The sequence below is a fragment of the Capronia coronata genome, assembly GCF_000585585.1.
Source record: "Capronia coronata CBS 617.96 chromosome Unknown acBCG-supercont1.11, whole genome shotgun sequence".
NCBI classification, from domain to species: Eukaryota; Fungi; Ascomycota; class Eurotiomycetes; order Chaetothyriales; family Herpotrichiellaceae; genus Capronia; species Capronia coronata.
Window position 1 is genome coordinate 338,153 of NW_006912903.1, and position 21,532 is coordinate 359,684.

The window sequence follows — 21,532 nt, forward strand, 5'->3', positions numbered from 1 at the left end:
TCTGGATTCCAGAAAGTCGATGAATATGGCGCATCTCTAGAGCCTAAAAGTCAGCCTCGCGTAGTTGGACCTACGGGATCATAAGGTCAATCGCAGAGTGAGGGAGATGTGCCTGCTGGTATGTAACCCATGGTGCGTCTGGATCTACATCCTACGACGTACCTTAAGGTGTTACAGGTGAGGAGGCCTCGTCGGCCGCGACTGGATGCCAAGCCCACTTAACGCGATAACAGCGCGCTTTAGCGCTATCGCAACTCCAAGCATAAGTTGGACGCGTCGCGCGCAGTTTAACGTGTCGACACTTGCGGCCTCGACAACGAATGTTGCTATAACTAGTACCACAATCGAGCACCACCTCGATCCTCGGACCTGGCCACAAGATTCATACTACAGTAAACACAATGACCGACGCCAAAGAGAACCTCAATGCGGTCTTCGACCCCGCCGGTCGCGGGCTTTCGCCCGATATCCTCGGCGTCCTGGAGTCGACGCTGCGCTTGCACTCAATGACGGCCGACGAACTGTTCATCAAATGGGAAGTGTACTGTCTGAAGATGGGGGGCGAAGAGACAAAGCTCGATCTGGAAACGGCACGCATGTTCGCCAAAGACGTACAGGACGGGGTCGAGCGAGGAGATCGATCGCACAAGTCGACGGTCAAGCCAGAGAGGAAGACGACGGTGCACGCTACACCGAGGGCGACTGGCAACGGGGACGTTTTCGGGATGTAAGTGATGCTACCTACACACGAACATGGTGTCGTGGAACAGAACAGGCCACAGCGTTCGACCCGAACAACACGAAAGACTGACGAGAGAACATACAACCAGGCTCGATGAACTCACGCCCAATGCACTCCCGCGGCGGAATGGCAGCGTCAAGAGGAAAGCAGACTTCGACTCCCCAGTGCCGCGGAAAGTCAGTCGACCGGAGTCTACGAGCAAGGCACAGGCCAAAGGAGCGAAAGTGGCTGGACTGGCGTACGTATTCATGCGCCGTGGCTCCTGCAGGAGCATGACATGTGGTGGTTGCTAACTTGAGACACCAGAGGCATTCCGTTCTCCGAACGACAGAACGCAGGCCATACTGTCGAGATCTTGAACGAGCACCTCTCGTCGGCCGAACCGCCCATTGCCCCGTTCTCAGAAGCGCGCCTTCACATGGTGCTTCGCTCGGATTATAAAAAGTTCGCCTATAAGCCCATGGCGATGCATTTGTCGGAGGCGTCGGAGGTCTTTGACGACCGCATTGACGACTTCATGGCCGTGGTCCAGCAGGCTCATAAACTGGAAGATTCGTCATTCGGCAATGCAGCCGCCCAGAGTACAAGCGAAATCATTGCCGTGGGCAGGATTGCCTCGGACACCGCAGAGGGGAAACTCAACTCGGCATCGTTGGTGCTGGAGATGTCGAGGCGCATGGGTGCCGGGTTACGTGTTCCCTTGAAGGTCGACGGCTTGTCTTCCTACCAGTTCTTCCCCGGACAGATCGTCGCCGTACGAGGAACAAATGCTTCGGGGCTTTATTTCACTGTTACGGAGGTCTTGTCCACCCCCAAGCTTCCCATGCCCTCTTCTGTCCCGACACAAATCGACGCAATCAACCAGAAACTTGGTGTCTCTGAGGATTCGTCTGCCTCGTCACCTCTCAACATCATGATCGCCTCAGGCCCATACACCGCCGACGACAACCTGGACTTTGAACCCTTCCAAGCACTCTGCGAAAAGGCCGCGGACAACATGGTCGACGCCCTCATTCTCAACGGTCCGTTCCTCGACATTGAACATCCCATGCTTGCGTCGGGAGACTTCGACTTGCCCGAAGTTCGGGGTCTAGACAAGGAAGCAAGTATGGCCGCTTTGTTCCGTCTCTGGATCTCCGGCCCTCTTCAACGTCTCTGCTCAGCCGTGCCGAGTATCACGGTCCTCATCGTCCCCAGTGTGCGGGACGCAATCAGCAAGCACGTCAGCTGGCCGCAGGAGCGGCCTCCGCGGAAAGATCTCGCATTGCCCAAGCAAGTTACCATGCTCCCAAATCCATGCTATGTGTCTTTGAATGAAGTCGTGGTTGGCATCTCCTCTCAAGACATCTTATACGAGCTTAGCCGAGAGCAATTGGCCCACGGCGCCGGGTCTGATCTCCTGACCAGACTGCCCGGCTATCTGATCGATCAGAGGCATTTCTTTCCACTGTTTCCGCCAATGTCCAGAGACAAGCTGCCAAGTAACGGTGTGGTCAAAGCCACGGGATCATGCTTGGACGTCGGATATTTGAAGCTGGGTGAATGGATGCAGGTCAAGCCTGACGTGCTCGTCCTACCCAGCATATTGACCCCGTCTGTCAAGGTATGGCTCTTTTTCCTTGCGCTATCGTTGTAATGCCTTCCAACGCTGACGTGAATGACAGGTCGTCGACAGTGTGATGGTGATCAATCCGGGTCAATTGTCCAAGCGCAAGGCCGCAGGAACATACTCTCAGATCTCGCTGCATCCCAGGATATTAGCCGAGGACGAAAAGTCGCAGAGGAGCGTCCCCCACAAGGTATTTGAGCGTGCAAGGGTCGAAGTCGTAAGGATATAGATATCTCATAACAAAGCCCTTCTTTCAGGGCTGGGTGTTTTTGCCGTGCTATCCCCTGCGCCTTGTTGGATCGCATTGAAAGGAGACAGTCATCTCATCATACATGCCTAGGCCATAAGTCGTGAAACGTTTCGTTTTAGGCCGGCCAGAACCTCATCGTAAGAGTAGCACCCCCGTCTTTTTCCCCTCTCTTCTAGGTCCTGGCCGCTCGCCGATTCCACTGGATCTCACGCCCGCCACGATCCCCGACAGACCAAAATCTCTCCAGACCGGCTCCCTCTGTACACCGGCATTGCTCGCCTCGCCGCCGGGCTCCGCGGCTCCCGTCGCACCTCCACTCCCACCGACTCCCCTCGCTGCGCCCGCTCCGCCGGCCTGGTTCTGGCCCAGCGCGCGATTGATCCCGAACGCGGCATGCATGTCCGGCACGACGTCGTCCTCGTCCTCCGGGTTGAGCGGCATCAGGTGCGGCGGCAGCGCGATCTCCTCGAAAGGCATGAAATGCCCGGGCAGCTGGGCCATGCCGGATCCATCGCCACCGGCCCCGTTCGGCTGATGGTGGTGGTGGTGCTGTTGTTGCTGGGCTTGTTGAGCATTGTTGGAGGCGCCCAGAGGTGAGAAGCTCGTCGCGGACGGCGGCCGACAGAATTCTTCGAAGAGGTCGGCGAGCCGGGAGGAGGCCATGTGCACGTAGGTTGCGGAGGAGTCGCGGGACTGCGTGATCCGTTAGTTAGTTTTTGAAGGGGGCCCACGACGGCACGTTGTTCGTTGTCCCTGGGATTCAGGTTGGAACAGACTCACCATGATGATCTGAGACAGGGTATCGCAGATACTACAGTGTCAACCTAATGGAAGATATGGCTGACCTGGGGCCACAGAGTGATGTATTAAGGTTGGCTGCGTGATTCGGTGACTGGTACTACTAGTAAACAGATATTACCCAATAGGTGCCAGTACTAGGAACGGAGTAAACAATAACGCAGCGGGAGTGCGGAGAGGATAACTTGAAGGATGCCGCCACGCTGCTAGCGCCATGCAGCCTAACGGTTATGCGCGACATCGATTGAGTGCGCGACCCTAGTACTTTGCTTGGAGGTGTCTACGGTGGAGGATGAAATCTTTGGGCAAATCTTTCCCCCTGAAGAACAACACGACTTGCGTCCTCCTACTACCTAGATCCTGACGATAGGACCGGACTCCTACCATCACTCCTTTCGGCTGCTGAACAGTGCAGAATCAACCTGTGGCGCCCGGTTGTGCTATCCGGTCGAAATGCAGCACTGCACAGAAGCATTACCTAGAAGTGACGTATATCATATCCGTCCGGTGGAACTCCACTGCCTTTGCCATCTCCGTTCGATCGACGTTGTAACGGCTTTTATCCCGAGTTTCCTCCCTGGCCTTACATCACAAAAAGCACAGAAAAGGAGGCGCAAAAGGTAGGTACCTAAGGTAAGGTCCACTCATACAGTTGAGTAAGCCGATCATCATAGCGATGGGTCTATAAGACATGGTCACCTGGACCTACCACTGTGAATGCTGGACGATGTGGCGGCAATTTTATCATTGTGTCGTCTAAAGGCGGTCTGCTGACGTCAACATCAATATCATCTTGGTTGTATGGTTTATATTGTCTGTCTCTGTCCAGAGATATTTCAAGCGGTTTATAAGAAGAGACTCGTGTTCCGTTTCCTACTTACCCTCAAACTGTCAAGATCCTCTTGAATTGAAAACGTTGTGGACAATTCTCACCGGACGTCGAAACATATTATTACGAGTAACACAATGGCGCAAAAGATCCTTCAGGCAGGATTGTCCTCTGGGATGTCAGCGGTCTCGGGGTTTCATTCCTCGAAACCAGAGTCCCTTCCAGAGGACTACGATGGACTACAGCACGTTATTGCCGACTCTGTTGTACCCCAACTGGACACTAGATATACGCTCCGCGGCAAAGACGGGAAGGATGTCCAGGTGCCAGTAATATGTTGGGGAGCATGGCCTTGGGGTGACTCCAGCACTTTCCACTGGTCAGACGACGAGCTGCCCGCTCTCCGAGCGGCATGGAAAAAGTGTCTGGAGAAAGGAATGACGTTTGTGGACACGGCGCAAGTGTACGGGAGCGGGCGAAGTGAGGAGATCCTCGGGGATTTGATCAACAACCACAGCCCCGGTGTCGACCGCTCGTCCATCATCGTGCAGACCAAGTGGCTGCCAAACATCACCGACTCGGGGACCAATATCATCCACCCCGTCGAGGCACCTGTCAAGGAACTTCGCAATACCTTGAAACGCATGAACCTGACGTATATCGACTGCTATCTTGTGCATGGTCCTATCCATATCAGCTCTATCAAGCAGGCTGCCAAGGGTCTCGCACAATGCGTCGAGGAAGGATTGACCAAGACTGTGGGCGTCGCCAACTACTCGGTCGAAGACATGTTGAAAATGAAGGATGCTTTGGCCGAGTATGGTATCCCCCTTGCCACCAACCAGTGCGAGTACTCGATTCTGCGGCGACTCCCCGAGACCGAGGGCATGCTTGAGGCTTGCAAGAAGAATGGCATCGTCTTCCAGTCATACTCGTCCATCGGCCAGGGCCGTCTGTCAGGGAAATACTCCAAAGAGAACCCGCCGCCGAAAGAATACCGGTTTAGCAGTTATGACATGGAACATGTCGAGCCTCTGCTCGAAGTCCAACGTCGTCTGGCCAAGAAGTACAATGTCAGCGTGGCCGCCGTGGCGCTGAACTGGAACATTTGCAAGGGAGCGATCCCTGTGGTCGGTATCCGGAAGGAAAGTCAGGTTGTCGACAACATGCAGGCTTTGGGATGGCGGTTGACTAGGGAAGAAATTGAGGAGCTGGACAAGCACGGTTTTAAGGGCAACACAACTATGCTGTGGCAGCAAGGATAGATGGTCTATCTCACATAACATTTAATGACAACAATTCAATAAACCAACCAATATCTCGTGTCAGGACTTTTTCTTCTTTATGTGCTCGCTTTGTTACCGTCTACCTCGGAGGTTCGTCGATCTCTCTGACCATGAACATTGTAGTTTAACGCCAGAGAAACTAACTACTAGTATGGCTGTTAGTTGGAGCAAAGTTGGCTCAGAGTGCTCGTCGTCATGGCAGATTACGACCGAATATAGTTCAGCACCCCTGATCTGATTAGATAATACAATTTGCCTGATTATGCGTCCTCCCCTGGCCCTCCGCCTTACTAGTTAACCACAGCCTTGCCAACCCACCGCTTCCTCTCCTCGCCTCTCACCACTTAGCGAAAACAAGTTTATGCATGCTACGTTCTCGGCACGGCTGATATCCAGGTGAATCTGAGTGATCGTCATGGCTAGCTCTTTCCTACGTTTGGACCGCACGTTCATTGATACCGCCGAGCGCGCAACCACGCTTTGCGGCTGTCTCGTCCTTGCACATTTAACTGAATCGATAATGTATACTAATAATGCTCCATAGGCATCTCTTCTATTTGAATACTGGGCCAAGATCTACATGTCCCGGAGCAGTCTGCAAAGGGTAGGCATTGGTTTCCTCGGACACTGATGGTTGATCTTCACTCTTGAGCCGTACGCAGCCGCCGGCTGCGTCGTGAGCTTGGAGCATTGAGAAGAGCTTGTCCTCCGACAGAAAAGCTTCTTCTCCAGTCTTGGCTGTGCTTAGTATGCACAAGCATGCTTGGCTACCGCACCGAGTCTATGCCAGGAAAAATCATGAGAGTATTTCTCGGACATTCGTGGCTGCGACAGCTACCACGACCTCCTGTACAAGCCTCTCCTGGTACTGGACTCTTCCTATGAGGTTGGGCCAAGGCTGTTGTGGTGCAGCATTATCGTTGCAAGCGCGGGCCAACCGCGCATTTGACATGCATTCTTTGTCATGGGCCTATACTCCGGCCGGTGGTCGGAATGTGCCATCCAAACAAAGACCAAGGTAAGGACTACGACCTTCATTGTGATGCTCTCGGTTTGCCGGAGATGGGCTCAACCACCACTTAACAAGTCCTTCATCTTGGCGAGCCTAGTGGGAGATGTCTCATCGCTGGTGCGTCTTCGAAGGTTTATCTCTGTACATGTTGGGGCGGTCGGTCTCTGTCTGATAACCTCGTCCCGGCCGTCCAGTTCCTGGTCAGAATGGACAGAACCATGCTGTTCTTCGCTTTGGCATCCATCCTGGGGTTAGGCCTATGTTACAACCCTGAGATAGAATGCGTCAATGGCATTCGCACAGATATCGCTGAGTTCACGTTCGCCGGGAGTCAAGCAGACGATTATTGGGGTAATCTCTGCTCAAACAATATCAGCGTCCATTCTATATGGGCTGCTACAAAGCTGTACTGCACGGGACGCGAGATTGAAGCCGGTTCGAAGATGTTGACCGACTATTGCATGGAGTATGGCGCAACGAAACTGGCGCCGTATGCCGAGATTTTTCCTGTTCTGACGGACGACTATATCGCCTCGCTTCCTGTGGTTGAATACTTTGACATCAATGGCACTAAGATATGGGATTATCCTGTTCTTCTATCAAGAGACTTCTATATCGCCGGCATGAGGACCACGGTAAGAACAGACATAACAGTAACCCTACGCGACTAACATACCTCAGAGCGTTTTCCAAAAGGAGTATATCCTTCACCAAAGATATGGGTAAGACTCAGACAAGGCCATGGTAAGTCTGCTCTCTAACCTCGCCGCAGGTGGGCTGTCTATGGATTCTGGGGTGTCATCCTGTTGATTGGCATTGTCAATCGTTTCATCACGCACACTCTCCATGCTCGCCGCACACCAGCGTATGGCGACGTCGAGGAGCCCGGCACCAGGCTTAAGGCGCGAGGGATGCCATCCATCTTCAGTGTCGCTCACCACTGGGTTCGGATGAACCTGATTATCCCTGCGGCATTCGGATCTCACCATCAACGACTCCTCCATTGGTGCACTATCCCCACGCGAACGGAGACGGTCATCGTTGTCTCATTCTGGATCCTGAATCTGGTACTTTGCTGTGTCTCCTATGAGATCTTCATTCCAAACCTATAGTATGTTTGAAATACTGTTGATACCCTTACAGCCGCAACTGACAATGTTGGCAGCTATACGGAAGCCATCGAGACATGGCGTTACGTCGCGGACCGGTCAGGTGTCATCTGCTATGCCAACCTGCCGGTTCTATGGATGTTTTCTGGACGAAACAACATCTTCCTGTGGCTGACTGGTTGGAGCTTCTCAACATTCAACAGCTTTCACAGGCATGTTGCTCGTATTGCCACCGTCCAGGCAATAGTCAATTGACTGGCATATACTGCGCTTAAGCTCAATTGTAAGTCGAGGCATATTTGAGATGCCCTACCCATCCTCAGATCGCTAATTATGACAGTTGGGCAACTTGCGGAAGCCTGGCGTGAGAAATACTGGTATATGGGAGGCATGGTGGGTGATAATGGTTCATGGATGGGAATAAATGACAAACTAACGTCTTCGGCAGGCGACGGTCACCATGAGTCTACTGCTACTTTTCTCTTCCATCCATCTCCGTCGACATAGCTATGAGATCTTCCTACTCTTACATACTGTCCTTTCAGTGGTCACGATCGTTGGTCTATTCCAGTAGGTTGAGCCATCCAGAGTTGACGTCTTTGTACTGACCGTTGCGAACAGCCACACTGCAATCTTTCAAGGAGAATATGACCCATATCTATGGCCAGTAGTTGCTATTTGGCTCTTCGACAGAGTCGCCCGCATTGTCCGTTTGGCGTACTGCAATCTTCACGTTAGGTTTTCAAAAGAAGCTGTGGCGCCAACGACGACTACAGCGAGCTATGATAAGGCAGCTGATTTGATCAGACTGGAAGTCATTCCAGGATCGAGATTGCTCAAACCTGGCCCGGGTCAGCATTACTTCATTCACCAATTGCAAAGTGGAGAGGCTGGGAGAATCATCCTTTCACGCTGGCAGCATCCAGTGTGCTTGACGGCGGCAATGAGACCGTCGTGGAGGCAGATTTATCTCAAAGTCCTGACGAGAAGGCTGCCGAAACAAAAATCCATGTTGTTGCCAAAGATTCGCCTTCTAAAGGCTCGTCACCCGCTACCTCGGTCTCGTCGGGAAGAGGTCGGCCTAGGTCGAGTGCCAGCGGTGGTCGATACAAGTTGACATTCTTTGTCCGGCCGTTCAGCAGCTGGACCATGCGACTACGAGACGAATGCCTCAAATCTCCATCCGGGACAACCAATCCTCGAGTGTTCATTGAGGGTCCCTACGGTGAAAGGGGACCTCTGCATATATACGAGAATGTGATTTTCATTGTGGGAGGCACGGGCATTTCAGGGGCACTTCCGTACCTGCAGGATCATATCATCCGAGCGGCTTCTCCGCCGTCAGCAACGTCACAATCGGAAGGCACTCGGACACGAGATATCACTCTTGTATGGACGACGAAGCAATCAGCCATGATCCGTGACATAGCGTCCCCGAGGTGCAGCCTGTCCTAGGACGAGAAGACATTCACTGCAGGTTTTACGCGACTTCCAGCAAGGACTCGTCTGAGACGCCCCAGACGGTTGAGATCGGGAAGCCCTCACACCTCACTGCCGAACTCGGTATCAAACAGGGCCGGCCAGTTATCAGCGAAATAGTACAAAGCGTTATAAACGAAGTCCACATAGCCGGCTCAGCAGGTGGTCGAATTGCAATTTTGACTTGTGGCCCGGCCGCCATGGCCGACGAAGCACGGCTTCTAGTGCACCAGGCTTTGAAAGACGGCAAGCGTGGAGTGGAATACTTCGAAGAGACCTTTGGGTGAGTCTTCCTTCCGTCACGATACAGATGGTGTCCAGCTTGCAAGAACTAATGCTCTTCAGATGGTGAACGCTATCAGTCCATCCAATTGTCCGGTGTCGCTCGTGACTTTTGCGGCAGGAATCCTCTCGCTCTATCGCAGCGACCCTAGCAATGCCGGCTTTCTCAACCTCACTATGAATGCAGAAGACATAGCACGAAGTCCGAGGGAACGAGCAGATCTCTTTGATCGTTGGATGTGCTATCGATCTGTCCAAGATCCCATTTTGGTCGACGACTAGAGGTAATGGACAAGACCTGTACATGGCAGTAGATGCAGAGTTCATCTCCCAAATGATGATACACATATCAAGATATGTAGATAGAACTCGAGCCTTTGAACGGGAAGCACAATCTCGAGACGTGCAAAGCAGTCAAGCATACGATCCACATCTGATAGAGTGCGCAACCACCCAATCATACTCCAAGTACAATTCGGTCACATGACAAGGCTCCAATTTGATCACGTGAGACTAATTCTTGGCACTCCAAGCCCACATTCTCGAAACGCCCGCGACTTTGGACTTCGCGAGCGCAGAATCGAACAACCTCGACACATTCTCTCGACGCCCTCGACAACCGACCTTTGCGCTCTCGAAGTAAGTCACAGTCTTACCTGCAATTCTTCAGCTGCCTGATGTGACCACTACCTCATCAAAAACCAAACCATGAATAACGAGCCTGAGCATAAATACTGACTTTCGACCTTTCCGCAGTCCGAGAAATTCTTTCTCCTTTCGCGCAACCTACAGATCCTCTGTAATCATGTCTCACGAGAGTGTTTGGTACTCGCGCCCGCGCAGCTTCGGCAAGGGAGCTCGTGGCTGGTACGTCCCACCCCTGTTTTCCTGAACTGCGAACCTTTTGAATGCACATCTGGATGTACACGGAATTCTTTGGTGGGAAAGGGAAAAAGAGAAAGAGGAGGACACGAACGAGACCGGACAAGACTGTTTTAAGGAAGGAGAAGAAGAGGAGGATGCCATCTACCCACGATATGAATTCCGTCTCAATCTTTTGAACACACTCACACTATGAACGAAAGACAAGAGAATGGAACCTCCAACTGACATTTCAATCTCTACAGCCGTGTCTGCACACACAAAGCCGGTCTGATCCGCAAATACGGCCTGAACATCTGCCGTCAATGCTTCCGCGAGAAGAGCCAGGATATTGGTTTCATCAAGGTATGGCAAATCCTCTCTTACGATACTTGACACACCATTCCGGGAATGGATTCATGTACAACAAAAAGAAGGCGGAAGGATTTAATGGAACCACTGGTCCAAGGCGGCGATGGCTGACATTTTTGATTTTTCAACAGCACCGATAAATCACCACACATGGCGATCGTAAAAGCGAGTCGAAGTGGAGTCGACAACAACCTTGATGCATTGAAATCCGCTATGTGTCGTGGTTGGAGAGAGGAGAGTTGACCATGACTCGGTTATGGTGGAGGGGTGTGCGCGGAGCAGAGCAGCAGACAAGCTTGAACGGTGGTGATGGAAAGGTTATTCGCGGGTTTGCGTCCCACTACTGCAATGCTACGGGAGGGAGTCTTGAGAAAGAAAGAGCGGCTTTCAAGGACGATGACCATGGACGGTACTTTTCTCGGAGTTGAAAAGCGAACCTGCTAGACGATGGGGACTCGAATGACAGTTGTCCCTGGATGTCGAGAACGGAAAAAAGAAACCCATTTTTTCAACCTTCACACGGTGTGCGTTCCTGTTTATGATTCCTTTCTATGCCTGTGCTTCAAATCGAACCCTATGGACCGCTCGTACCGAATTTAGATCATTGCCCTCTGTACGGTCATCGCAGTATGCTATCATTATAGGCGGGATTCTTCTATGGGAAAGTCTACACCCGCGGCAATGCTGGTCAAGGATGGGATTCCCTATCCGATCGTTGTTGTATCAGGGGTATAGGCCACTCAAGTACCGACTCATAAAACCGAACCATCGTCTGCACTTCGCATAAAACCTGAGAACGTCGTGTTCATCCTTTTGCCATATCTGAGCGTTGTTCATGCAATAGCTTGGTCGTCTCCGTGCACGCCATTAACCACAGGAACCGCCTCAGGCGGTAGACTTCCAAGCTCACATATCACCAGATCGAGATAGTCGGCCGGTGTGACATCGTACATGATGTTCAAGAGGAACAGTCCTGGCTGATCCTGCCAGGCCTCCAACCCAGCATTTGAGAAGTCCCCTTTATCGTCTGGGTCATCATCATCTTTATCCTTGCCGCCGGGTTTCTTACTGCCTGCTTTCCCTGTTGTGTCTTTATCCTTGGAGCCGGACTTCTTACTGCTGCCTTTCGATGCCGCCGCCGCTGCACCAGGACCAGAAAGATTCGTCGAGGAGAAGACCTCGGGTTGGGCAGAGTCAACCAGAGCGTCGGCATCACCCAGCTCGTTCAAGATGATACTGTCCAGGACAGCCTTCGCGCTGAACTTGACTGTCTCGCACAGCACAATGACAGGGACATTTCGACTCTTGTTCTTCGAACACTCCTTAGCCATCATGGCGACCATGGCGGAACCGACGCGCGACAACAGCTTTCCATTGCCCAGCATTGCCGAAGCGCCGAGAAAGCATTTTGTGACAGCTTCCTGATCCACAATGTCTGCAATCGCGGTGAGCAGGGCGTATTGCACTCTCAAACCTGCTCGGATCAGGCTTCTCGCATGGTTTTTGCCCTCGAACATAGGCCGCGAATCGACCACGATGACTTTGAACTTCTTGCCCTGTCGATGGGCATTGATGAGCGTCTTCTCCACAATACTACTCTTCGCATACGTGAGGATGACGTCGCCGTCCTCGATGCGCTCAGTGGCTTCGCGCGCAATGACTTCGTCCGCCAGCGTGATTCGTTCGCGAATGTACAGGTCGATAGCCTCGCAAAGGCTTTGTTTGGCCTCGCTGTCCGCTGCTTCGACCGGCTGCGTCGAGATGAGGTTCTTCAACCATCGAATACTGTTGCCTTGACTCGTACTGAGAGGTCGAGCGTTGCGCAGATACGCGATTTGATGGTTCAGATGAGTGAGCAAGTGTCTGGATAGAGCGACACCGGAAGGAGTCGTATATGTCTGTATGACCTTCTTGAAAGCAAGCAATGTGGCCACACAACGAGCGTTTCCACCACATATCACGTAGTCTCGTAGCTGTAGACCAAGCGCCAGGACGGCCGGATGGATTTCCCTTCCAGCTCCTGCAAGAGTTGCCCTTTTCTCTTTCGGGTAGAGATGCGAGAACATTCCAACCTTCTTGGGTTCATGGTGCTTCTCTTTCTCGGGAGGGGCAGAGTTGAGAGTCTGCTGCTGCTGCTGTTGTTGGGAGCCTACACGTATGGGTAAAGTTCTTGAGCCAGAAGGAGTCCTTCTAAGCTGAGGAACCGAGTCGCTTTCTCTCTTGGTCGTGGACGGCCGTCTCGGTATTTCCACTTTCGTTCCTGACGGCCCTGGCCCGCCTTGGGTCTGGGCTGGGACCTGGGCTTGCGCTCCCTTTTCAGCCACCTTCTCTGCCCTCCTTGCTGCCTTTTCTGCTGCTTTCTGTTTCTTCAACTGTGCACCAGTCAATTTGGCCCCGGCACCAGCCTCCGCCACGTTTGGGTCTGTTGCTTTCCCAGCTGACTCGGCTGTCCGTGGCTGCGAATTGACTGTAACCTTCGACTGACCCTCTCCATTCGGTGCAGGCTGAGCGTGTCCATTCGTAAGATTGCTGTCGCTGGCGGATGGCATGGTAAAAGACGCGGCTGTTGGGTTGAGGGACGCACCCCCGGCGGAGGGGTCTGAGGAGTTTGAATCGGCCATGACTCGCAGACTGCCACGCTGGGAATCGATGAGAAGGTCAGGCACTATGTTACTGAGAGACGAGCATCAGGCACTCGGAATTGGAATGCAAAAGTATTGTGAAACGTGACAGAGTCATCTCTATTTCTGACTAACTTTGCGAACATCGAGTTGTAATGCAACCAACTGGGAAACATTTTTGGGTTTCAGGCACATCAAGCTGCGCCAAGCATATTACATAAGCCATTTCAGGAGGCACGAGGCTGTCATATGTACCTACATGTATGTATGTGCTTTACCCTCCTGCATGCTACTTCCTGCCTACCGCTTACCCACGATAACAGATTTCTGAATGGGTGGAGACGAAGCACGACTCAAGAGTAGGGAACAGAATACGGGCTCGAAGTATCTCATACACAATTTCTGTCGTCCTCTTCTGCCGGTCAAAGCTGGAAAGAGGACACCCGAACGCCTCGCTACCTATGGTAATCAATCATTCAGTCGTCAAACTTCCTCTTCAAAGATCCAAATGCCTCCTCGGCTCAATGCGATCGGAGCTCCTGAGACCCAGCTGGAACAGTCTCCTCGGTTCATCACAGTTATGCCGCGGCGCTGAGACCAAACATCTCATGGTCAGCAGCAAGCTTCTTCTTGAAGAAGGCGAAGTCGGAAATCAAAGCCTCCATCTCCGCTTGCATTTCCACTGCCTCCTCGTCATAGTCGGATTCGGTCTCGACCTCGTCACCAGAAGCTGTGTCGTCTTCATAGATCATGTCTGGCGTGGCGGCTCTTGATCGCTCGTCCGATGATACACTTTGCTCCTTGTTGATGATGATTGGGTTCTTGAGCTCCTCAAGCACCAGCTTTAGATGAATGCTCAAGGCTTCCTTTTCTTCCTCGAGCTGCCGGACCTTGGACTCCGAGATGGCGAGTTTCTCTTCCATGATCTGCAACATGTTCTCATATTTCGTGGTGAACTCGCGAATCTTCTCCGATTGCACGTCGGCATTCTCTTGAACAGCTCTAATGACCGAGACATTACCGCTTTGCTGCTGTTGACTAAGGGTCCACCGCAAAGTGCGGATTGTGTCTTGCATCTCGGCGATCTGAGCATCCTTCTCTGCTGACGAAACATGATCCTGGTTGACGATGGCTTTGGTGCGGATGCGTTTGGCTTGATCGGCGTAACGCAGAGTTGACAGAGTTTCGTCATAGTCGGCCGGAGCAATGCACGCAATCATGGCTGTCTTCGAATTTCCACCCAGCGAATCCTTCAACAACCAAGTAAGGATTGAATCGCGGTACGGAACAATGTCGCGGGTTGATCGCCTGGAGCCGTGCGTTCTCCCATTTTTAGGGTCGGCCAGTGCAGCAATGACTCTTCCGAGGGTGGTCAAAGATTTGTTGATGTTTCCACCTTCCCTTAATCTCTGACCGGTGGCCTCGGTTGCTTTTGCACGTTCCGAGCCAGCCAGATCGACGAGGCGGATTCGGGCTAGTCTCTCAGTGGTCTCATCTGTTCGGTAGTCGTGGTGGATCTGCTTGAGCATGATGGTGAAGACTGCATGGGACCGCGATGAGGTATCGTTCATCTTCGTCGAAGCCGTGGTTCTGGAACTGTCGCCCATACGCATGTACTTGAGAATCTCGGTGTAGTTTTTGACTTGTATCTCCGTCAAGTCCTTGACGTATGGCCCTTCGGTCGGTGACTCTCTGATTTTGAGATACTGCGGAGGGTCTGTTCGAGGCTGGAAGAGATCACGGACATGCTCATTGTAGACTTCGAAATATGAGACTCGTACGCTGTAGCTGATGTTGGCGCTCTCATTGGACTCGATCCGCTGGAAAAGGTCTTCGCAAGTCCGTGGAATCAGGCCGGGCTGGTCTGCGGTACCCATCATAGTGTAACTTTTGCCGGACCCGGTTTGACCATATGCAAAAATGCAGGTATGGTAACCCTCAAAGTTATGATCCAAGAACTCTTCTCCCAAGCAGTTGTAGACATCTTCCTGTGTAGCATAGTGCTCGTCTTCTGTGTCGTGCGACCAGAATGAGTTGTCGAATGTGAAGTTTTTTTCCTCCACGACTTTTCGAGTCTGAGCTCGGGCATTGGCTGGATCAGTCCCGGGCGGCGGGAGTAGTTTCGTGGACTGTGTCTGCGGATTCATCTCGATAAGGCACTGTGCTCCTCTCTCGACCTCTAAGATGAGATGTAAGCCGATACTCTCATTGCAACATGGTGTTCAAATTACCTCGTGGCAGAAAACCTCGGACTCTCACCACGACCTTCACATTTCCTCCCGGGTTCACATTGCCATTGAGAGACCCCATCGGTAAAGTGACAGGCGTTCTTGACCTCAATGACGGACTGGAGGCCGAAGAAGGCGTGGGAGTGTGGGTGCGGCTGTTGTTGGTGATACCTTTAGCTGGCGGCACCATCTCTGTCGCCTGGTCCAGAAGTTGCATACACTCTTCAAGGGCAACACAGTAGCGATCACGCAAGGAGACGTACATGAAATAAAACGTGGTAGAGGGAGGAGTCAGGGGCAGTGCACGATAAGCAAGGTGAGCTGGGACCAGTCTTGCTAAGTGATTGTTGCGCAGGCGCAGGCACAGGCGGAGGTGATAGTGTCGCGAGGTGAGGGCGACAGTCCGCTTTGGGTTAGATCCAAACAATGACGTCCATAAGGGGAAATTCATCAATTTTCACATGCATCGATCTGACTACCAGTTACTAGATACCTTAGAATGGGCAGCTTTAGATTAGTACCTAGGTGTGTACAGATTGACACTCACTCCTCCTTCATCTATACCTTTCCGCCATTTTGTCACGTTCGACCCTGAACCCTGATAAATCAAACCATCTCATGTTCAATGCAGGGTAACACCTGGCCCTTCTAGAAATGTGGAGTGTTGAGAGCCATGACACACATCAATCCAGAAATCAGTCCAGCGCATGGCAAGGTCAAAACCCAGCCCATGAAGATGAAAGCCAGCTGTCGCCAGTTCACAGCCCCAATATCATAGTTCATTAGTGCCACACCCATCGTGGCACCAGTGAGGCACTGGGTAGTGCTCACTGGAAGAGACAGACGAGACGCGAGCAACACAGTGACGGCAGCACCCAACTCGGCGCTGAATCCTCGAGTCGGCGACATCCGGGTGATCCTGTTTCCCATGGCGCGCATAATATGATAGCCATAGAACCAGAAACCCGCGCCCAGCAAGAAACCAGCGATGACCAGGAACCAAACAGGAGTATCCGAAGTGGTGTCAACCACGCCGGCCCGGAAAGTTTCATACGTTGAAGCCCAGGGACCGACGGCATTGGCCACGTCGTTGCTGCCATGAGCAATTGACATCAACATGGCAGAAGCAACCTGACAATAAGTCCACAGATGCTCGATGCGCACATCGTACTTGTTGGCTCGGGCGTGGATTGCTCGCAATTTCGCCGAGTCATGAGTGACACAGTCCATGGTAACGCCTCTCAGGAAACCGAATTTGAAGTAACTCCACCACCGTTGGGGGTTGGTCCAGCTGAGTTCTTTGACAGGGTCGATCCATCGCTCTCTCGGCGTCAAGACTCGCTTTCGAGCAACGACACTGGGGCCTAGATCGCTTGCGCTCTGTCCTTCTTCCAGAGCCGAAGTATCTGCGATGACTGGCTCGTCATTGTTCATTGGAGAGTGCTTCTCGTCCTTGAGCGAATTGACCGACGAGGTAGATTGCTTGTTGTCGGCATATGGATCCTCATAGTAGTCGATCACATATTTACCGTCGTCCTTGGCTGGGAAATATAAAGGTGGGTTTTCTCTGCGCAGAAGTGGACCCAGGGGTATATGGTAGGCTTTGACACGAGAATCTTGCTTCACCAGGCGGCGTTCGAAGTAAGGCATGAAGAAAATGTAACAGATGACCAGAACCCCGGCCCACACGCCGAGGACTATACCCACAGCTTTGCCTGCGCCAAACTCTTCAAGCGATGGTGCAGTCGGAGCCTCCACGACAATGAACAGGGCAAGGATGGCGGCCGTGGTGGCGAAGTAGAACGGGATCAGTCTCATAGCCCATTTGAATGGATCTCGCCGCTCCAGAACAGCGTATTTGACGGTGCCAAAGATCAATGCCGAGAAGCCCGCTGCGATCAGAGGTGCGATTGCCCACGACGCCGCGGTTTGGGATACACTGCCAGAAGCCCAGGCCCATTTGATGTCTGCTTGGGATGCGAACCCGACGCCGATCAAAGCTCCGATGACGGTCTGAGTGGTGGAAACGGGCCAACCCCAGCTTGTTGCGAGCATCAACCATGTGGCGCTGCCAACCTCGGCGCATCCCATCGCCAGCATCAATGCTCCCGGGCGATCTTGGAAACGGTCAATGCTGATGATACCGTTCTTGATTGTACTGGTAACGCGAGAACCAAGGGCAACGGCACCCACGAACTCGGTGATCATGGAGAGGAACCCGACCTGCGGCATGGTGAGAGTTCTGGCTGCCACAGACGTGGCGTATGAGTTGGCGACATCGTTGGCTCCGTTACCAAAGGCACTGAAAACGAATGCAATCGAAGTGATGGCCAAGATCCAGTCATACCTGGCTGTGATCGGAGGCGCCATGACTGGTTCACGCGGTGGGCAGAAGATACAAAAAGACCGCGGCAAATGATGTTGGCTGTATCCGAATGAATTGCAAGAAGAAAAGGTCCTAGAAATCAGTGATCACCTTGAGATATATAACTTGAAGAGAAAAGTTCGGCGGCAAACTGAGTTGACATGTCTAGAGCATCACGCATCGTACTAGGTGGCTCTATCATGACATTCGCTCCCTCCACTCGCAAGCATAAACCGGAGAAGAAACAGAAGGAGGAACAAGATCCGTAGGCGTGACTGAAGCACATGGGTTGCGACTGAGCTGGCGATAGGGTGCTCGAGCGAAAAAGTCCACCCCTGTCCTTATATGCCAAGACTGTTCCGCTCGGCCAAGAATTCCGCCAAGGGCTTGGGGAGCGGATCTTGCCTGGGCGGAAAGGGGTCTGCGTTGTGCTCTCCTGTCTGAGGGGCCAATCATCGCACGGGGACAATGCACGAGGGTGCTATGAAGAGCTTGATTGCGTGCATCTTCGTCAACAGAAGCTTGGGCAATTGCCAGCAACATTTCACTTCAAGATCTTATACAGCTCGATGAAAGAGGTACAACAACGGGAGTAGGCCATTACGCGAAAACGTACCACAATATGCGACCCAGACCTCACGCGACAAGTCTCCTTCTTCCGTGGCTTGAAATCGATCTGAAGGGGTCCATGGCAGCATAACTCGACGCTTCTCACGGGTGGAGCCACATTGCGTACTGGAGTTTTCTCCATTGCTCGTCACTAAAGGCGGGTTGGGCACTGGCATGGCAAGTTCTGGCCGCACTGTCGACGTATAGGACCAAATGACATCTCTGCGGGGGCCGAAGCCGCTGACTGACGCGACCTAGTCACTGTCTTGAAGTGACCGTTTCCTTGTTCGGTCCGTGCAAACGGTTCTTGTCGTCTCAACATAACCTATAGAGGTGAGCCGTATCACCACGTGGCCTTGGCAGATCGCCAGACACAGTAGCAGGCTTCGAGATCAATGATGGCTGGAAGCTCAGTTTGTGACGGAGAGGATGTCAAACATGGTGGACCTCACAGTACCGATGCAGGGTGAGCCTAGGTAACGAAATCACTTTGGCAAAAGGAAGTCGGGCCACTGCATCTGTATCCGCTGAGCACGTTGACGACCCTCCCATCACGCGTGCTGCTGTATCAGACCCAAAGCAATTCTCAATCTTCGTTTCCTCCAGTGCAAAGCAGTTGGTCGTCTTGCAAAATGGCTCAGCGAGGTCCGCTTGCACACCGGCGTAGGGCATGCAAAACAGGCATGATATGGTTTCGATAATGACAACGGGATACCTAGTGGCCAATCATTCGAGCCCGATGCGGCCGTCACGCAGTTGAAGCACACCTCATAGATTGGAAAATCGGAACTTTCAAACATACCAAGGTGCGAGAAGAACAAGGGGAATGGAAAGAACGAAAGAAATCTCGCCGCTTTCACTGGCCAATCATTGCAACAGCCTCGTTGCCAAGGTCTATTTCCTCTTCAGGGTTAGCGTAATTTACCTCTGTTTTCCATGTTCAGCATTTCAACATACAGACATCTTAGAGTCTCATTGACTATCTTCCGCTAAGACACTTGGGGTGTCTCCTTCTGCAGAGCATGGCAGACGCGCAGAATCGGAAGCGGTCGAGATCCGCGGAGGGATCTGGCTCCGACAATGAATCATCCGACGATGACTTTGGGCCAGCTTTGCCTTCTTCAGTGCCGCCCAAGAAAAAGCGAAAGCTGCCGTACGAGTCGCTGTATGTGGATGCCTTGCCTAAGGGTATAAGGTATTCCAGATCGTTAATGCACCGGGATCAGGTATCCACCGTGACCATTGCGCCTTCGCCTGCCGATTTTGTCATCACCACCTCGATTGACGGGGTGGTCAAGTTCTGGAAGAAGATGGCCAAGGGGATTGAATTTGCCAAAGAATATCGAGCACACGAGAGCCAGGTAGTGAGCTCGAGTGTCAGTGTAGATGGGGCCCTATTTGCCACCACAGGCGACGAAGGTGACAACACCATCAAGATCTTCGATGTCATCACCTTCGATTTGTTGACAATCCTGAACCTCGAGAACCCAGCGACCTGCCTCTGTTGGGTCCATCGAAGAGGAGCTGCACCTATACTGGCGGCGGGCATTGGGAAGGAAATTCACATCTACGATGGCCGTGGCGATTCCCAGACGCCTATGCATGTCTTGTCATCTCTGCACCGGGCTCCTGTCGTGGCTATGGCTTACAACCCGGCCTTCGACTGTGTGGTGTCTGCAGATTCCGGTGGCATGATCGAGTACTGGCAACCCAGCGACAACTATGAAAAGCCCGACAATGTGTTCAAGATGAAGTCTACCACCAATCTGTTCGATTTCAAGAAGGCCAAGTCTGCACCTTGCAGTATCACGATATCACCATCCGGTCATCAGTTCGCTACAATCTCTTTCCCGGACAGAAAGATACGAGTGATTGACTTTGCTTCCGGCAAGCTTTATCGATCTTATGACGAATCAATCGAGACCATTACAGCAATGCAGCAAGCTGGGACCGCCCTGCAGAAGCTCGACGAGGTGGAATTTGGTCGGAGGATGGCGGTTGAACGCGACCTTGATAATCCAGCTGTGCGGTCTAGAATCAATGTAATCTTCGACGAGTCCGGCCATTTCATCGCCTACGGGTCTCTCCTAGGCATCAAGGTCGTCAACACTTTGACCAACCGGGTCGTGAAAGCTTATGGCAAAGATGAACCGTTTCGAGCACTGAACATAGCGTTGTATCAGGGTGCGCCGCAAAAGAAGGAAGTAGTCACTGTCTCCATGGCGGCCAGCGCAAATCCGCTCCTGAACGAGGCTGAAGAAAGAGATCCCATGCTCTTTGCTACCGGATATGGCAAGGTCCGGTTCTACATGTTCACCAACGAGGAAGACATCAGCAAGTCGTCCCGGGATGTACAGAACGAGAAACCGCGAGCGACGGGAGGGAAGAAAAAGGAGACGAAGCAGGCCCAGACAGGGACATCTGCAGTTCTCCATACGACTTACGGCGACATCAATATACGGCTGTTCCCGGACAAGGCACCAAAGGCGGTAGAAAACTTTGTCACACATGCGAGGAACGGCTACTACAACAACACCATCTTCCATCGGGTCATCAGGAAATTCATGATCCAAGGAGGAGATCCGCTCGGTGACGGGACAGGCGGCGAGAGTATCTGGGGGAAGGAGTTTGAAGATGAGTTTTCCGATCTCAAACACGACAAGCCGTACACGGTGAGTATGGCGAATGCAGGGCCCAACACGAACGGGTCACAATTCTTCATTACAACCGAGAAGACACCTTGGTTGGACAACAAGCATACCATTTTCGGCCGAGCGTACCAGGGGTTGGATGTGATACATCAGATTGAGAATACGAAGGTGCGCAAGGAAAAGCCCGAAGAAGACATTAAAATCGTCAACATCTCGATCAGTTAGAGCTGTATATGGGTGATCTGGGATAGAATGGCGCTGACATTACCTGGGCTTTCTTACTCTCTGCTTCTGGGTCTGACTGTCGACGCCATACTTTGCACCGAGCTGGCGCCAGCGCGGTCTAAAGTTTGCCATCATGGTGCGGGCTGGTTGGATTGAAGGTAGAATCTCGATAAAGCGGAAACGTGCAGCGCTTCCACGCGCAAG

General features: G+C 52.4%; 9 protein-coding genes across 9 annotated transcripts; 5 read left to right on the forward strand and 4 right to left on the reverse strand.

The window, feature by feature from the left end:
• Positions 1–401: 401 nt before the first annotated feature.
• Positions 402–2,580, forward strand: A1O1_08902 (DNA polymerase alpha subunit B; the record flags this gene model as incomplete). Its single annotated transcript, XM_007729759.1, has 4 exons — positions 402–727; positions 831–980; positions 1,049–2,345; positions 2,407–2,580. The coding sequence occupies 4 exons, from the start codon at positions 402–404 to the stop codon at positions 2,578–2,580; spliced, it is 1,947 nt and encodes a 648-aa protein (XP_007727949.1).
• A 153-nt stretch (positions 2,581–2,733) lies between these two features.
• On the reverse strand, positions 2,734–3,264 carry A1O1_08903 (uncharacterized protein; the record flags this gene model as incomplete). The annotated part of the gene is made up of 1 exon (XM_007729760.1): positions 2,734–3,264. One exon carries the CDS (start codon positions 3,262–3,264, stop codon positions 2,734–2,736), a length of 531 nt encoding a protein of 176 aa, XP_007727950.1.
• A 1,101-nt stretch (positions 3,265–4,365) lies between these two features.
• Positions 4,366–5,493, forward strand: A1O1_08904 (uncharacterized protein; the record flags this gene model as incomplete). The annotated part of the gene is made up of 1 exon (XM_007729761.1): positions 4,366–5,493. The coding sequence occupies one exon, from the start codon at positions 4,366–4,368 to the stop codon at positions 5,491–5,493; it is 1,128 nt and encodes a 375-aa protein (XP_007727951.1).
• A 1,239-nt stretch (positions 5,494–6,732) lies between these two features.
• Positions 6,733–9,090, forward strand: A1O1_08905 (uncharacterized protein; the record flags this gene model as incomplete). The annotated part of the gene is made up of 8 exons (XM_007729762.1): positions 6,733–7,161; positions 7,208–7,248; positions 7,299–7,637; positions 7,692–7,858; positions 7,940–8,028; positions 8,084–8,205; positions 8,257–8,389; positions 8,443–9,090. 8 exons carry the CDS (start codon positions 6,733–6,735, stop codon positions 9,088–9,090), a joined length of 1,968 nt encoding a protein of 655 aa, XP_007727952.1.
• A 224-nt stretch (positions 9,091–9,314) lies between these two features.
• A1O1_08906 (uncharacterized protein) lies at positions 9,315–9,678 on the forward strand (the record flags this gene model as incomplete). Its single annotated transcript, XM_007729763.1, has 2 exons — positions 9,315–9,397; positions 9,477–9,678. The coding sequence occupies 2 exons, from the start codon at positions 9,315–9,317 to the stop codon at positions 9,676–9,678; spliced, it is 285 nt and encodes a 94-aa protein (XP_007727953.1).
• A 1,784-nt stretch (positions 9,679–11,462) lies between these two features.
• A1O1_08907 (translation initiation factor eIF-2B subunit delta) lies at positions 11,463–13,250 on the reverse strand (the record flags this gene model as incomplete). Its single annotated transcript, XM_007729764.1, has 1 exon — positions 11,463–13,250. The coding sequence occupies one exon, from the start codon at positions 13,248–13,250 to the stop codon at positions 11,463–11,465; it is 1,788 nt and encodes a 595-aa protein (XP_007727954.1).
• Positions 13,251–13,828: 578 nt separating this feature from the next.
• A1O1_08908 (kinesin family member 1/13/14) lies at positions 13,829–15,668 on the reverse strand (the record flags this gene model as incomplete). The annotated part of the gene is made up of 2 exons (XM_007729765.1): positions 13,829–15,429; positions 15,482–15,668. 2 exons carry the CDS (start codon positions 15,666–15,668, stop codon positions 13,829–13,831), a joined length of 1,788 nt encoding a protein of 595 aa, XP_007727955.1.
• Positions 15,669–16,126: 458 nt separating this feature from the next.
• Positions 16,127–17,848, reverse strand: A1O1_08909 (PiT family inorganic phosphate transporter; the record flags this gene model as incomplete). The annotated part of the gene is made up of 1 exon (XM_007729766.1): positions 16,127–17,848. The coding sequence occupies one exon, from the start codon at positions 17,846–17,848 to the stop codon at positions 16,127–16,129; it is 1,722 nt and encodes a 573-aa protein (XP_007727956.1).
• Positions 17,849–19,474: 1,626 nt separating this feature from the next.
• On the forward strand, positions 19,475–21,328 carry A1O1_08910 (peptidylprolyl isomerase; the record flags this gene model as incomplete). The annotated part of the gene is made up of 1 exon (XM_007729767.1): positions 19,475–21,328. The coding sequence occupies one exon, from the start codon at positions 19,475–19,477 to the stop codon at positions 21,326–21,328; it is 1,854 nt and encodes a 617-aa protein (XP_007727957.1).
• Positions 21,329–21,532: the final 204 nt, after the last annotated feature.